General features: G+C 42.1%; 1 protein-coding gene across 1 annotated transcript; it reads right to left on the bottom strand.

Annotated features, from left to right (window-relative positions):
- Window positions 1-10,644: 10,644 nt before the first annotated feature.
- TMEM200C (transmembrane protein 200C) lies at window positions 10,645-16,334 on the bottom strand. Its single transcript, XM_017867910.1, is given in 5 exon segments — window positions 10,645-12,459; window positions 12,461-13,411; window positions 15,464-15,661; window positions 15,734-16,020; window positions 16,244-16,334. Coding segments are annotated over 2 exon segments (1,884 nt in total). The 5' UTR covers window positions 13,318-13,411; window positions 15,464-15,661; window positions 15,734-16,020; window positions 16,244-16,334; the 3' UTR covers window positions 10,645-11,432.
- Window positions 16,335-16,751: the final 417 nt, after the last annotated feature.

Here is a 16,751-nt window from a genome sequence, read left to right as displayed (position 1 = left end):
CTTCCAACTGGTGAGTGACTGAGAGAATAGTTCCTACTTCTGGAAACCAAAAAAATTGCTGATTATTATCATGTCATTATTAACTAGTAATAATAGTAGCTGGCACTTATGGAGCACCCACTATATGCCAGACACACGGCCTTATATGCCTTGTGCCATTTACTCCTCACAAAAACCTTCTAAGGTAGGCACTTGTCCTATTTTGCAGGTGAGAAAGCTTTTAGAGCTAGCTCAGTACTGAAAATGTACATTCTTGACTATTCTATTTTCATAAAATGCTCCTCCACATGTCACACATTGAAATTATTTGTTTACATGTAAGTGTCCTCTATTAGACTATGACATTTCAAGGTCAAAAGTACATATTTTAATATCTTCATTCTTAAAGAGAGGGTCTGAAAATTAGAAGGTCTATGATAAATGTTTGCTAAAGAAATTGATGAATAGAAGGAACAGTGGTGAGAACTGTGGCCGGCATTAGTACTTCTGGTTAAAGAAAATTGGCGGTGAGTCTTGCGACTGACATTTGTTCACATTTCCAGGATGGGAGCCTAGTTACATGAAAGAATTCCGAAAGAATACAGAGTAAGCTTATGCTATTAATGGGAACAATGGTGACAAAAAGAAAATTTTATTATCCATATCACTTCACATTTTGGTGGGAGGTCAGGGACAACAGGGAAGGGTATGCATTTTATAGAAAAAGCATATAGTACTTTGGAATGTGGCATTTGTTTTTACTTTAAGGAGTGCATACACCTACTTGGCAGTAGGGGGAGCAAGATGCAGGGAAATCTAAAATTTTACACTAGACAAAAAATGTGAAGACAACTGAGTCATCTAGGGATAAAAGCATGGGGAAGTGATTTGACACAAAGCAGTCTGAAATGGGCTATTGATGTATTTTAAATACTAACTCCTTAATTTAAAAGAATTTTGAATTGGATACTTGAAAGAGTATGAGGGTGAGAGGGAATGGGTGATGAGAAATTACTTAATGGGTACCATGTACATTATTCAGGTGATGGACATAGTAAAAGCCCAGACTTCACCATTATTCAAGATATCCATGTATCATAATTGTACTTGTGCTCTTTAAATTTATATGAATAAAAAATTAAAATGGTTTTTGAAATTTCTCAGTAGAGCCCTAGCATTCTAACACGCACTTAAGGGAAAACTGGGCAATGATCAGTATAGGTGTTCAATAAGGATAGAGCAGGATATATTGTTTTTTAACCTAAGTCAACAGATTCGGGCCGGGTGTGGTGGCTCCTGTCTGTAATCCCAGCATTTTGGGAGGTCAAGGCGGGCGGATCACCTGAGGTCAGGAGTTCAAGACTAGCCTGTCCAACATGGTAAAAGCCTGTCTCTACTAAAAATACTAAAATTAGCCAGGCATGGTGGCAGGCATCTGCAATCCCACATACTTTGGAGGCTGAGGCAAGAGAATTGCTTGAACCCAGGAGGCAGAAGTTGCAGTGAGCTATTACACCACTGCATCCCAGCCTGGGTGACAGAGCAAAAATCCGTCTCAAAAATCAATAATAAAAATAACAGATTTGTTCTTTAGATAGTGGTAAAATTCCCACCACATTTATGCCAATTAGACCCAGGTTTGAACCCTTTGTGGCCTAAAGAAAACCAAAATTGAAGGGAAAACTAATGGTACCATTTAATTGAAATTCCCTAGGCATAATATAGTGTGATAAGATAAAATGTGTATTGCTATAAAGGTATGTTTTGCTTATTTTGTAAACAAGGATTATATTCTGCTTTGAAGTGCAAGAAGAAAGTCACAGTCTAGTTTTATGAAGACTAAACTAGAGAAAATCGAGTTCTCTTCAAGTATATGACATCTCCACAAATGAATGTTTATGGCTTTACACTTGGAGTGTTCTTGGAACACTCTTCATAGGAAATCCTCCCTCAAGAAGACCCCCACCTGGCATCAGAACAAACCTAAGCTCTTTCAAAATTGTTTTGACCATCTCTGAATTTTCTAATTTGAATCTAGGAGGAAAAATCCTGTATATTCAAATTGAGCAATGTAATTGGCTAATGAATGGTTACTATTTTATTTTAATTTAATGATGCATACATTTTGAAATCAACTTCAGTGCCTGTAAAGTTGACATTTGTTTGGTTCGCTTCACTTTCAGGGCATTTTCTAGTCTAATTAAACCCATGTAGCAAGGACCAGAGCTCCAAAATACTTCAGTCTTCACTTAGGCTCATAATTCTGGTTATGGTAGGCATAATGAGAATCCAAACAATTTCACATGAAAACCAAAATATAATATACAAACTCACTATGGAATTCATCAAGTCTTATGTGTCGCTTTGCTAGTATAAATATGATGAAGTTCATTCCTAAGTCTGGGCTATGACCAAATCCTGTGATACATAAATTTTGTTTTGGAATTTTTCAATTTTTCTTAATGCCTATGTCATTAGAACTATGGTATACATGGCTTGTCAGTCCTATTATCTGCTTGAAGCAAAGGTTTTCTTGCTATGGCATGTGATTTATTCTCAAAAGTATTTTTGTTCACAGACACTTAATCCAAATAAATCAATAAGTTACAAAGTTGACTTGCTTTAAGATTCAATAGTCCGTTCCTTGATGCACGTGTGTGTGCACATACATGCTCACTAATCACACCTCCAGAATCTCCTTCAGCCCATAACATTTGCAATTCAAAATCCCAGTGATCCTTCCACTAATACTTCTATCATCAACTCTAATTTTTATTGCAACAGCCTGATTCCCAAATCTGTAATTCAGGCCAAGACTCAGAAATCAATCTCAGGCAGACGTATTAGTTTTAGACATGATGGCAATAATGTTCCGGATTTTGATAGACAATCTTCCCATTTCTTCTGTCTTTAAGATTATAAGGAGTTCATATAAATTAAAAGATACAATGGATGGATTACTCCTTTTGAGACCCAACCTAGTATCTTTTTGCTGTCTTCCCTCCGTGACTTAAATGTGCTGAAAGATGTTGGTAAAAGAGAAAGCATTAAAGATATAGATGCTCCTTGATGTTCAAGTTGCCCTTTCTAATCTGCGTGAATGAAATCAGAGAAGAGTGAGGCAAGCCTGTGACACTTCCGGGATCTCATCATTTTCAGTGGATAAAAAAGGCTTTGCATTCAACCCTCAGCACCAGGGGTTATAATCCAAAGAGCCTTTTAGAGCTGGAATTTACAATTTTCTTCCAAAGGACTGTGGGAGCATGTCTAAATAATTATACATCTCCACCATTGCGTAAACCAGTTTAATTAACATTTTTCAGGCATGTCACATTTACACAATCACTAAATAATTTTCTAAAATTATGCTGCATTACAAGTTGCCACATATCAACTTGGATTATTTTTACTCATGGCCCTAATTATGTCTGAATTTTATTTTCCTTTTTATATCCCTTTATTTATTTTTTTACTATAATTTGGTGCTTCCATTGAAGATGATTCATACTTACAGGCTAGCCAGATGCTTTGTTCAATTTATTTACCAAATGTTGCATTTAATTGCCACTGACTTAATGAAAACTGGCATTTTTTTCAGGCAGGTATAACATTATTAAATGTCCTTTCCATTCACTTTATAATAAAAGAAATCTTGGAAAGCATTCACCACCATCGCTCTGATTTAGTCAGAATATCCTACATGAATCCAAGAAAGGTTCTGGTGTTGGACATCCATGGGATTTGAGGAACGAGGAGATTGCAAACATGCACTTTAATTGTGTTTTAGCTTTTCAGCAGCACATGTTTCAAGAAGATATCAGTCAACTTACTCTCTATTTGAGAAGGTATAAAAAATTGGGAAGCAAACAATTATTATATATTATTGCTCAAATTAATTTTTGGTCTTTTTTAAGACTATTATTATTATTACTATTACTGTCTTCATAAATGCATCCTTTTTTAAAAGTAGTAATCCCAAGCAAGACTAATAAATCAAGAGATGTTCTCAGGCATGAAGGTGAAATAAAACTAGAAATACAAATAGAATAAATTGTACAATCAAATGAGCAAGCACTCAAGTCGTATTTAGTGCTCCAAACACATTGAGCTGCATGGTTACATAAGCAGAAGGATTAGTATTTAGATCACCAAATTAGTCTTTTAAATTTTCTTGCTCTTTATCAAGAACTCCATTTGCTTCCTGATATCACTTACCATGACGTATTAACTACAGCACTTTACGTACCAGTATTTCCAATTTTTAAACTTCTTACCAATAAACATAACCCTATGGAAGAATTATTAGTGGTTCTGACGATAAACCACAATTGATGATATCTATTAAATTGTATCTATAATGCAAAGTGATTTTGCAGAATTCTCACTTTCATGGATTAGAAAACATATTTTATATGTTCGCCTTGACTGTGTTTATGCACTAAAAAGATTTTGAAGAAATCAAGTAATTATGTGAGGAATTCAAACTAACAAAATTATACTTTTGTTAAGAAAATTATATTTTTTTACTTTAATAGACTATTTGTATTGAAAAGCAGGTTTTTTGCCTATGTCTTTTTGTTTGCAGCTTTGTGCGTAAAGTATTAAGTTGCATCTATACTTTATTATTTTGGCCAAATCTGTTTTCAGTGACTATCTCAAAATGACCTGCTGTTTAAAAATCAAAAGGCATAGTGTTTTTGGTGCCAGTCCACAAAGAATACTCACACACATTTGCAACAATATGTCTGGGTGTTAACCTTTCCTTTGTGTATGAACACATACGCGAGGAACAAAAAAACCCGGATGTTCGTTATTAACAAAGATAAATTATTTATGTTTCCTCTGATATAAATGATGCTGCAAAATTGATGTAGAAATCTGTAGAAATACATTCAGTTATCATGTCTAAACTGTGAAAAACGACCTGTGGCTTGATAGAACAACCCCTAAGTTTATGCTGTCTGCAGTCTTCACGGTACATGGATCAACACACTTGATCCATGATCCAAACAGTGTTGCCAAGTGACAGATTCTCCTCTCAGTTTTATCTCCTTATGCACACATCTAGGGAAATGATCTCCAGAATTTGAAATTTCAAATTAAATGGTAATTTTAAAGCAATATATAATTCAGCAAAAATCTTTCTTGCTCATAAAGCTAGCTTAGGTCCAACAAGAATTTAGTTTGTTAGTTCTGTGTACTGACACTTCTCAGTTAAGAAGCCCTGCTAGTGAAGGTCACTTAAAAATGAATCATTAAACATAGAATGTAGGTATATATGTTTTGAGTATTTTAATGCCAAAACCATCGTAATTTTAATTTAAAATATCCTTCTGCTACTTACAAAGGAGACATTTAGCTATACCTGTAGTTACAGAGATATATCGTTTTTTGTTTTGTTTTTGTTTTTCCAAAATAAACACCTCTATGCCATGGAGATACTAGGAAACAGTTAAATATCAATTACCTTATGAAAATCTAGCTTGTTAAATTGTGTTTTGCGTTCTGCATTTACTCATGCTGGCCCCACTGGCCAGCATACCTTTCCCAGCTTTCTGTACCTATCTGACATTTTTTTCATTTCTCAGGACTCAGCTGGAAGATTCGTGTCATAACTCTCTTGTAATATTCACATTATAGTAAAATTATGGTTTGTGTGCCTGTCTCAGAAACAATACTATTACAAGATTCTGTGATCAGAAATTGTGTCTTTCCCACACACAAAATGGTATTTTTATCCTTTCTACCTACCACAGTGCCTACCTGACTCATGATAGGCAGAGTATAATATATCTGAAACTCATCTGAAAGCAATTTGTGTATTTTACCAAAAGGACAGCAGCTTGAAGCACAGCTGCTTACTACTACAGGTGAAACCGGTTTTTTTTTTTAAGTTGTATCTATACAAAAGGGAGTGATAAGGCAATTAGCCACAAAAAGCAATGGCAAAAGTCCTATGCTGAGACAGTCATTTTCTGATCTGGTTTGCTTCGATTGACCTACTTATGTCAGTCTTTAATAACTTTCAGATTTTTTGTCTTTAGACATACAGGCATAGTTTAAAGATACTGGAGTTTCTCAACTTAAAATAAATTGTTCATAAATTTTCCTATAAATTTCTTTTCAATTATTAAACATTATTAGGTGTTTAGCATTTACTAGTATCAAATGGGTTTGCATCAATAATATAATGCTGTCATGAATTTCGTAAATATTAAAAAAAATACAAATTAATATCTAGCCATGCATTTGCAGAAAGAATATTTGCTAAGGAATAAAAGTTATTGTAATTTTTAAGACACTTTACACACAAAATGATCTATAAACAAGAGTAACCAAATGCTCTTTTATGAAACAAAAAGCTTCTCTAGTGATTCTTGCCTATCTTTTTTTCTCTTTTGGCAGGATGCTCTTTTTCTTCCACCACTGGGCCTGCCTATTTTCCTCCCTTGTTATTGACAGTCAGCTTTCAGGGGACTTGGTCACAATATCGGATCAGAAAGCACAGGTTATTGAGACAGGCACATACTTTGTAATATTCCAGGAGAATTTGCGTAATCTTCTTCAGTCTTTTCACCAGCAATGCTATCTTAGTAACAAATCAGCCCACATCCTATTTGCCATGCAAAGCCATGTCATAGCTGGCATTATTAAAGGGGCAAGGGATGAGAGTCCATTTCAAGTGGAATAACAGTATCTTTCCAGGTGGTGGAAATTCTGAAATGCTTCTGGCTCTGGGGTGAAGGCTAAGTCCTTAGGATGGCTGGCATTTGTAACTCCTACTGCAGTTCACACCTATGTGGGCTCAACACTAGCATAGTGCTTTTCTGATGTCATGGATGAACGGATGGCATACAGAAAATAAGGAGCTCCTCAGGTCTTTGCAGAGTTGCAGGTAGTTTGACTAAAGTTGGACTCCTTAACTGGTGGTGGCTTAATAGATAAAACATAGAATTTTCTTACCAGTTTAAAGAAGAATCTCATTCCTTTTTGAAGAAAAAACCCCAAAGATAACTTCCCTGGGGTGGGGTGGGGTGTCTGAGATTGTTTTCAGAGTTAGTCATTCAAAACTTAGTCTAAATATTCACCCAATGATTTTTACTCCTCCCTTCCAAATAATAATACAAATTTTAAAATAATCTGGGTCTACGGAAAACAAACTCCATAAACATCAACCTATTCTTTATTTGTTATAAGTGAGAAAAAATATCAATCTTAAACTGCAACCCTTAATACAAGAAGATCTTATTTATAAAATGTATTTTATATCCTGGCAAAATACTATCCTAATCCAATACAAGTCCATATACTTAGTCTGTACTAATTTAATGCATCAGATGGTTTTTCTTAAGTTCTCTACCTCAAAAAAAATTCAACACTGCATCTTAAAGAACTCAAAATTACTAAAGAAAAAACAAATATAGAAAAACACTTTTGTCTAGACAATTTAAATAAATCAATAGATTACCTGATCTTTACTTGAGGGCTAATACGTAGGAGGCTGAGACCTCAAGGGCTTCACTGGTCTTGTTGATATAGCTAGCCTCAATAAATGGAAATGGAATAATTGCGGCTAAATATAGCCAAGTGTGCCAGTTTGGATGCTCATTCATTGTATAATATGATGATCCTGGGACCATAAGGAGCATGTGTCCAGCTCTTGATAGTTTTATGTTCTATCAGGAGGCATTGCAGCAGCGTAAGCCCTCGTTTTTTAAGGTCTAATTTTTCTTTCCCATATACCTAAATTATAAAGGCTTTTTAGTACATTAAGTTTATGGTTGTCCCTAACTACTAAGTAGTAAATTTAGCCTACTAATTGCTTTTCTGTATTTTGCCTTAATAATAGTAGTTAACATTTACTGAATATTTGTATGTGCCAGGAGTTGTTCTAAGTCCTTTAATTATATTAATTTATTTAGTCCTCATTTAAACAATTAATTCTATGTGTCAAATGCTATTTATTATCTCCTTACTAGAAGTGAAGACCCAGTTATAATGTTATATAACCCCCCAAGTCACACTTTGAGCCACTATGCTATGTTGCCTTACACGTTAGACTTTTAAGCCTAAAATTATTCTTATTAATTAAAAGGAAGGTCATACGAAGTAATTGTTTAGCAGTTGATTCTATTTTAAATAAAAGGAACATACCTTTGTATAATACTCTCTACGTTCCAAGCCCATTACAAGCACTTTACACAAATAATAGTTCATTTAATCTTTACTCCAGTCCTGTAAGGTAGGGACATTATTATTCCTATAGTGTGGAAAAGGAAATTGAGACAGAGAGAGACTATGTAGCTTGTCCATGGTCACCCAGCTGGTACATGACAGAAATTCAGGGAAAAAATACCATCACACCAATTGTTGCAATTATTTTAATTTAACATTTGAGTCCTGCCACTGCTGTTTGTCTCTGAAAAAGTTGTTCCATCTTTCTAAATCTTAGCAACCTCATTTATAAATTAAAAGTGGAGGGATTCTGTCATCTATAAGGCCCTTTCAAACAATCCTATTTATTGTATACAAAAACCCCTGAAAAGTCACTTAGAAAAAAACTTGTTCATGCCAGCCTGAAGATTGATGAACTCCAGCTTTTTATCTGACTGTGCATTCTGACAATTTTCTGTATTTCTCTAAGAATGGTCTGGAAAGGGATCTAGCAGGAAATGAAGAATATATAAAGTATTTTGATGGTTTCCAGAAATGTCAATTTCAACTCAGCATCTGCTGACAGGTCTACCTAATCTTCCAAACTGTGTAAACCCTAGATCCACCATTTACCAGCTGTGTAACCCTGGACAACAATTCCATCTTTCTGACCTCAGTGTCTTTCTCTGCAAAACAGGGGTAAGAATAATCCTACTTCAATAGAGTTGCTATGAGGATTCACTGAGATAATGTGTACAAAGCTCATACAATAGTACTTAGCCCACAGTAAGTACTGAATGAAAATTAGCATTATTATTGCAGATTTCTGCTCCCATGAAAGTTAAGACTGTGAATTACTACACTTATATACACTTCCTCTGAAGTCTAAAGAAATCACAGGCTCCTCCCAAGATTTGGAAAATTGAGCTCATCTTTTTCTATCTTCAGAAAAAAAAAATCTAGTTAAATTGTTCAATAGTTAAGTTAGATATTATCTGATAATAGAGCTAAGTTTGTGAAATATAAACAGTATTCTGTCCACCCTTCCTTAGTTAAGCTAAGAGGTATTAGCTTTACTATTTGCTAAATGTCACTTAGCATTTGATAAATGTAGCATTTGATAAATGTAGCATTTACAGTGCATTCTCAGAGGACTGGAAACCGTATTGTAGAACACCAGAACCTGTTTTCCCCTTTAAGTAACACACTATCTCAGTATATAAATCACCTACTACCCAAGGTAATGGAGAAGAAAACCAAAGGAAGTTTGACATTTATTTTGGAAGTGTGATAAAGCAATTGAGACTGTTGAAATTTAACACTACCTTGAGGTCTCATTACACTAGCATGTCACTCATTAGTGCAAACTCACTTTTGCTTTATAGAAGAGCCCAATATATCAATCTACAGCCTTAAAGTGAGTTATTGGTTTAATGCAGATCCAATCTGAGAATAAATGAGGCCCTTTTAAAATGTATTACAGAATGTTGCGCTAATGGTAGTTGACGACGTATATTCACTCTTTGCCAAGTTGTGGGTACAAATGTGATATGATTACATCCAGGACAAGAGCCTGAATTTAAGTAAGACTTTAAGAGTTGAAGGAGATCATAGAGATTATATCATCCACCAGAGGCCCAGAGGGATTAAGAGATTTGTCTAAGATTATACAGATAATAGGTGGATATCCCAGATTTCAGACTAGACTTTCTTGAGCTCAAGTTCAAGGAAGGTCCATTCTTCTCTACAGTATGCATTCAGCAACATATTATAATGGTAATAATAATTATGATAACCACCATTTATTGAATACATCCTCTGGGCCAAGGGTGCTGGTGAACTCCACACATATAAGCCCTCCTCTGACCCTGACCCTGTTCTATTCCTCTCATAGCTCCATGAGGTATGTCTGGTTCTCTTCATTTTACAAAAAGATGACTGAGACTCAGGATTTGTGACTTGTAAAGGTCACACAGCTAGGAGATGCCAACAGCTGGATCCAATCTCAGTTCTGAATCTGCACTCTTTCTACAAAACTAGCTGCTTTGCCCAAGGGGATCAAAATGACCACATCGTATCTCCTGGTTTTGAAAATTAACTAATTCACTTTTAATGACATCAAGTGTAAACAATCTACCAAATTATTAAAACATTATCTTTTTGTCTATGTGGGCCATGGATTCAAGACCATTAACTTACAATCAGTGATATCCACGAGGATGGGAAGGGAATATTAAGCCTGGTGCTCTGCAAATTAATACTTGGAGGTAAACGAGAAGTATCATAGGCAATTACTATTCACTTAAAGTTTCATTCTATTTGAAAGAGAAATTCCCAAATGTTAAATATTACCTTACATTTTAAGCTTAAAAATACACTGGACATGTGACAATGGTTCTGAGTACTTTGGGGGAAGATCACAACAGTCCTGGTAGCAGTGTCACAGCAAAATATTTCAGAGGTACCAGATGAGCTAGCTCCAAGGCAAAATGAGGCAATATTATGCTTAACTGTTCGGAAACCTCTTTTATTAAAAAAGATTTTAAATATTAATGCTATTTTCAATACAGGTGTGATAACACTCAATAAAGCATAGTGTACTTGATATAAATTTCGGAATGTAACAGTCCATCTAGTTCCTGGCCCCCTCCAGTCTCCACCACATACCCTAGTAGCAAAACGTACACACCTGTTTAAAAAAGGAAGAAGCTTTTGGGCATTGGGTGAGCAGAGTGGAGTGGGGCAAGGAAAGTGCTCGTTCCTGAATTATTCATGCTTTTGGCTTTAACTTCAGTTAGGAACATCAATTCTAAGAGAACTGAGACAAACTCTTCTATGTTCCGCAAAGGGAGGGAGAAAAAAGCCTGCCATTCGCAAGCAGCTAGGGGCAAAACCAGCGCAGAGGACACGGGTCGGGAAATTAGGGATTAAAAAAAAATTGGAGTAAAGTGCACATTTACTGTCAAAAATATATTGTTTTGATCCTAAGAAAATTAAAAGAATTTTATCTAATGGACTAGATTGCTGACCTTTTAATACATTTGGTTTTCATTGAACATACAATCACCATCGGACATAAAAGACTAGTTTGCTTTAAAACAAAACAAAACAAAACAAAATCCTTGGAGTTATCTACAGGAATCTTGTGGACGCAATTCAAGGATAACATTCTGCAGCTCTTTGGATATTGAATGATGTCCTCGGATCAGTCCACAAAAGAGACAGGGAACTGTTAATGCACTGATTCAAGTGGCCGTTTCTCCCATTTTCTCTCTCCTCCCCCCACCCCACTCCTTTCTCTAAATGCCTGTACTTTCCAGTTCTCCTTCTTCTACCCCTATGGCATGAGACCTGGAAATCATGAAGAGTTTCTCCTTGTTTGTAAACTGCCTCTGCACCGGCTGAGGTTGCTCGGCCGTGGGTGGCTCCTGGCTGGCACCCTCCGGGGAGCTCTGCTCCGCACCCGGAACCGGGGCGGCCACAGAGTCTCGCGTTTGACCCGCAACTGCGTCCAAGACCGACTCGGAGGAGGTGCCGGCCTCCCGCAGGGGTGTGTAGCCCTTATTGCTGCTGGATCGGTCATCCGACTGGGAGCTCCCCGAGTCCCGCCTGGTGGGGGGCGAGCCCTCCAGCCGCAGGGGTGGCGAGGGGGAGGCGGCTTTGGTCAGAGGGCTGGAGTCCGGGTCCGCACTCCCCGGGGAGGGCGGGGGCTCGGGGGACGGCGGTACCCGGTAGTCCGGGAGCCCGCTGGTGCTGCGGCGCCGCAAGGCCGCGTACCTGCCGGTCCTGGGCAGGCGGCCGCCCTGCCCCCTGGCGGCGCGCGCCGCTACCGCGCCCTCGGACTCCTCTGGCTCCTGGCTCGCCCCGCGCATGCTGCCCTCTGCTCCGCGGAGGTTGGTCATGCTCAGGTCAAGCTCGCCCCTCGGGATCTCCAGGGAGCCGCGTTCCCCCGGAGGCCTCTGCCAGCTGCAGCTCGCGCCCTCCGCGTCCCCGTCCCTATCGCGGTCCCCTTGCAAGGGCAGCAGCGCGAAGGCGCTCAGCGAGGAGTCCACGAGGGAGCTGGCGGTGCTCTGGCGCCCCCAGCTCTCGGGTGGGCTGCAGGGCGCCGGACTACTGCAGCTGCTAGCGGCGTTGGCGGCGGCGGCGGCGGTGGCAGCGGCGGCCCGGCGACGGCCGGCCACGCCCGAGCGCTCGCGGTAGACGCTGTACGCACTGCCTTCGGCCAGGCTGCGGGGCCCGCGGGACAGCGCGGAAAGAGGGACAGGTCCGGCGGGGACGCCGGCGCCCCGGGGGCGGCCGCCGCTCAGGGCCGCGGGGTGGGCGGCCAGAGCCTTGGCCAGCGATCGCCGCGGCTCGCTCGAAGGCGTCTCCGGCCGCCACCGAGCCGCAGCTCCCCGGCTTCAGTTCCAGGCCCCGCGACTGCACGTAGCTGAGGAAGCCGTTGAGCGGGATGGCCCCGGGGGGCGCCGCGGCAGGGGCTGACGACGACGAGGAGGCGGCTGCGGCCGCGGCAGCGGCCGCGGCGGCCGCCAGGTCTTTGGCGCGGAGGCTGTGCACGTCGATGACTGTGGAGTAGAGGTCCCGCAGGTTGATGATTTTGGTCTTCTTGTCCCGGTTCTCGTGGAGGACCGCGTTTGCGCAGATGAAGAGGAAGATGCCGATGCCCATGATGAGGGGCCCGAAGACCTTGAGCTTGTCAGAGTGCAGGTAGCCAGAGAAGATGCGGAAGAAGAAGCTCACCGACGTGGAGGAGGAGGAAGGGGAGGCGACTCGTGCAGGAGGCGTGCTCTGGGGCGCGCCCGCGGAACTGGAGTTGACACCCTCTGGACCCCTAGGGTGGCTCCTGGACCGGTTTTTGCTGCCACTGCCGCTGCTGTTGGCCGTGGTCGGGACGCGGTGGCTGCTGCCCACAGGCGGCAGCTGCTTACCCCCCTCCCGATTGGCCCCCGTGGCCTTGGGCCAGTAGCCCACCACCGCCATGGCTATGCCCACCAGCAGCACCAGGATCCCGCAGAGGGCGATGAGCCCCGAGATGGAGCACAGCTTCAGCTTGCCTTTCACCACCACCACGTCGTTCTTGCGCCTCTTTTTGGCTTTCCTCTTGCGCTTGGGGATCTGACTTGGGGGGCGGAGTGGATCCTGCTTTCTGGCGGAAATCCTCAGCAGGCCTCCGGTGGCGATCATGGCGAATTCGTGGATTGCAGGACTAGCCTCTGGGATGGAGGCTTGCTCAGGGAGGGCGCCAACTGCCCACTAGCTGCTCAGCCACCTCCTCCTGCTGCAAAGCAGAGGAAGACAGTCAGAGGGTGTCGGCTTGGCTGCAGTGACATCTCACGCTGCAGCTGCCCTACTCCCAGATCCCACTCCATGTGTGCCCCCAACCCCAGGGCCTTTACCCACTAACTGAAACGAAGGCCGTGTACAGAGGCTGGGGCCAGGTAGACATTAGGGAAGGGACCTATTAGTTGCAGCAACTAATAGGTGGTTATAAAACATTGCAGTAACTAGTATGTGGTGATAAAACCACCTGAAAGTATGCCTTCTTCTCCCCGCTCCCTACCCATCTTCCCCACACACTCCATGGGTAATATGAGGGTTTGAAATGAACAGTGGAGTTCCAACCATTAGTAAACCTAAATGTAGGGACGCAAAGTAGTGGTTAAGGACCTTCCTGGCAAGGTTCTTTCCCTTAATCCTTCTGGAATTGGAAGATTTTTCAAGGGAACTACCACAGGAGTTTCAAGTCTCTCTAAGCTGGGGAATCTGTCAATGTGTGGCCCAAAGTCACTAAAACAGTCAGGAAAGTCACTACTGTAAAAAGACAAAGGAATTTATTTCACTGGATGAAAATTAAAGGTCATATAATGGCTGGCAGGCGGTTTATTTACTTCAGATAATTAACAGAGTTTATCACTGGGGAAGCAGCAGAGATATTGCAATACTCTGACAATAAATCCCTTCACTAAGTTGTCTCCCATCTATGCCTATTCCTACAGCTAAGTGCAAGCAGATCCCTTGCACAGCCTTCTCTCCTCCCGGCAACATCTGGACAGCTTCTTGGGGTGGAATATTTAGTTTTAGGTAACTGCTTATGTAACTGAGCTCTTCCTTCTGGCCTTCTTTCCTCCCTCAGAGGAACTCCCTTAAAGGTATCATGTGCCAGATTTCATCAGGGAATTTGAGAAGTCCCCTAGAATCTCCAAGAGAAAGATCTTTTTTCTCATATGGGAAAATTACAATTAAAAAAACTAACACTCTGCCATAATAGCTTTCTGACCCCTTATTAAGGTGCCAAGAGCATGCTACAGAATTCCAGTATTCAAATGAGGAGGCAATTAACTAGGTAAAGCAGCCTACATAATATGTGATTTGTAGAATGACATTTCCCCCAAGCCAAAGCTGTTTTGTTGCTGTTGTTGTTCGTTTGTTTTTTGCTTTTTTCCCCCTCCTTATCCCTTTCTCATGAGGTCATTTTTAGGAAGGGAGGGTGGCAACAATCAATGGATTACTCTTAGGAAGTTTATTTAGTTGTTTGTAATAAAGCCTGGGTAGGTAAATTCACAAATGCATATTGGTGGTTATTCAGCAACCTCTAAAATAGTCTTGCTGTATCTCCAGAGTAAAACATTTTCTGTCCCATTAGTTGTTTTCCCTCCTATGAGATGCTAAAATTAAGGACATTGTATGAAATGAAAGACTTAAATATCACTCCCAAGCCTTTTGCTATTCTATCCTTTGTCAGATAATTCATGTTTTAGAATAAATTCCCCCTTGAAAATGTGTGGTAGGTAGAATTTGGCTTTTAATTGGTGATTGGGTGAAAGGCTTTGGCCCTTGAGTTCCTCCATTATATCAATATAGGCAGGATCTTTTCTCCATCAGTGGGAATGCAAATGGTAATCAGCTCTTTACAATGTTTGCAAATCAACATATCTTTGGGACTTAGTTGGGTTTCAGTAAAGAGAATCACCAGGTAGATAAGAGAGGGGTCAGTATAGAGAATACATCTATAAACCTTTAAGCTGCACCAGTAAGTACAGATTGAAAAAAATATATATTGCCTATCTCTCATCCCAAATAAATAGGCACATTTATTATGTGGTTGTAATATAGAGACTGTTGTTTTAAGTGATCCTTGGAATCCAGCATCTTAAATAATCCGGAGATCCGTGGTTATCTTAAGAAGGCTTTAAGAACCAGATATTTTTTAAGAAGCGAACTCAGACTCAGTTGGCAGGGTGGCTCTCCCACCGAAGAAAGGCTACATGTTTGGTTGGGCATTGATCAGGTGCACCAAGAGGCTGGATGTCTTGGGGAGGGGGAAACTCACTTGGATTTCTCCTCAGCAAAGCAGCTTTGGCTCCGGTAGAATGTAAGGAATGGATTTCAACAGTCCTTTACTGCACATCTTTCAAATGAGTTTAATAGTTGAAGGCTGTACTCCCTTTTAATGTGTCACCATCTGACACGAAATACAGACAAAGGTCAGATGCCACGGGAGACCCACCTTTGAGGTTTTCCTTTATACCTAATGAAAGAAAACAAACTTAGCAGTCAGGCTTGGCTGCCCTCTCAGTTTACTGCCTGGAGCTGGTCTTACCGTGGTTAAAGAATGGAGGATGGGGGAAGCAAAGGAGGGAGGTCTAAAAATACAACTGCTTCCAAGAGAGACATTCAAGTTCTCCGCTCATGATGGATTAAGCCCCACTCTGAGGCTCGGAGGCTCGGAGCCCACAGGCTGGCAGCGCTGTGCTGTGCCGGGCACCCAACCCAGGTCCTCGACCCCCGGTCCCTCACTGGCAGGGCGGCGACCCCCTGGCCCCTGGCTTTGGTCTGCTTATTGACGTTGGCCGGAGTCACATGAGTGCAGCAGCTGGGAGTCCGCCTCTGGAAAGAAGACAGGCAGCAGCGAAGTGAGAGCAATCTGGAACTAGCTTTTTCTGGGCAGCGCATCCCGTGTAGCCAGCCCAGGAAAAAGCCTCTCCAGGAACCCTAGCCCGGGGCGCGGGGGTTCGGGGACCCGAGGGGCGGGGAGGGGCCCCCAGGGGCTGGGGACTGGCAGAATTGCTCAAAATGGCAGCACTCTCCGCACACAAGATCGCTCACTTACCCAGGGAGACCGAGGGAGGTCGGGGCCGGCGAACGGGCTCTCGAGCAACACAAAGGAACCATGGAGAAACTTTTTCAGCCCGAGCCGACGGCGGAGCGCAGGGACAGCGCCCCCGGGCCCTGCATCCAAGCGCGGCTCAGCAGCCCCGCAGGGGCGAGCGCCCGCCCCAGACTGGCAGCCCCCTCCGGCGCTGTGGCGGGAGCCATTTCCAAGAGTTTCCAAGAAGTGTCAGGTCCTCTGCCTCCCGCATCCCGCCTCGGAGCCCTCCTCTCGGCCGCTCATTCTCCCGCTCGTTGCGTCCCCTAGCGCGGCGCTCCCGGGCGGGTCCCCGAGGCGGCGCCGCCGGCCCTCGCGCCTCTTTTGTGTGGCTGCTGCGCGCCGGGCTCCGCCGGGTGGAGTTGAGCCCGCGGCGGCGGCTCGGGGCGGCCGGACTGGCGGCTGTTGCTAAGAGACCGGAGCCATGACACAGGGAAATTGCAGCAGGGTGGCGGTCGGGGCCCGCCCGGCT

This window comes from Rhinopithecus bieti, unplaced genomic scaffold (assembly GCF_001698545.2).
Source record: "Rhinopithecus bieti isolate Rb0 unplaced genomic scaffold, ASM169854v2 scaffold_3856, whole genome shotgun sequence".
In the NCBI taxonomy this organism is placed as follows: Eukaryota; Metazoa; Chordata; class Mammalia; order Primates; family Cercopithecidae; genus Rhinopithecus; species Rhinopithecus bieti.
This window is presented reverse-complemented; position numbering and strand designations above follow the sequence as displayed.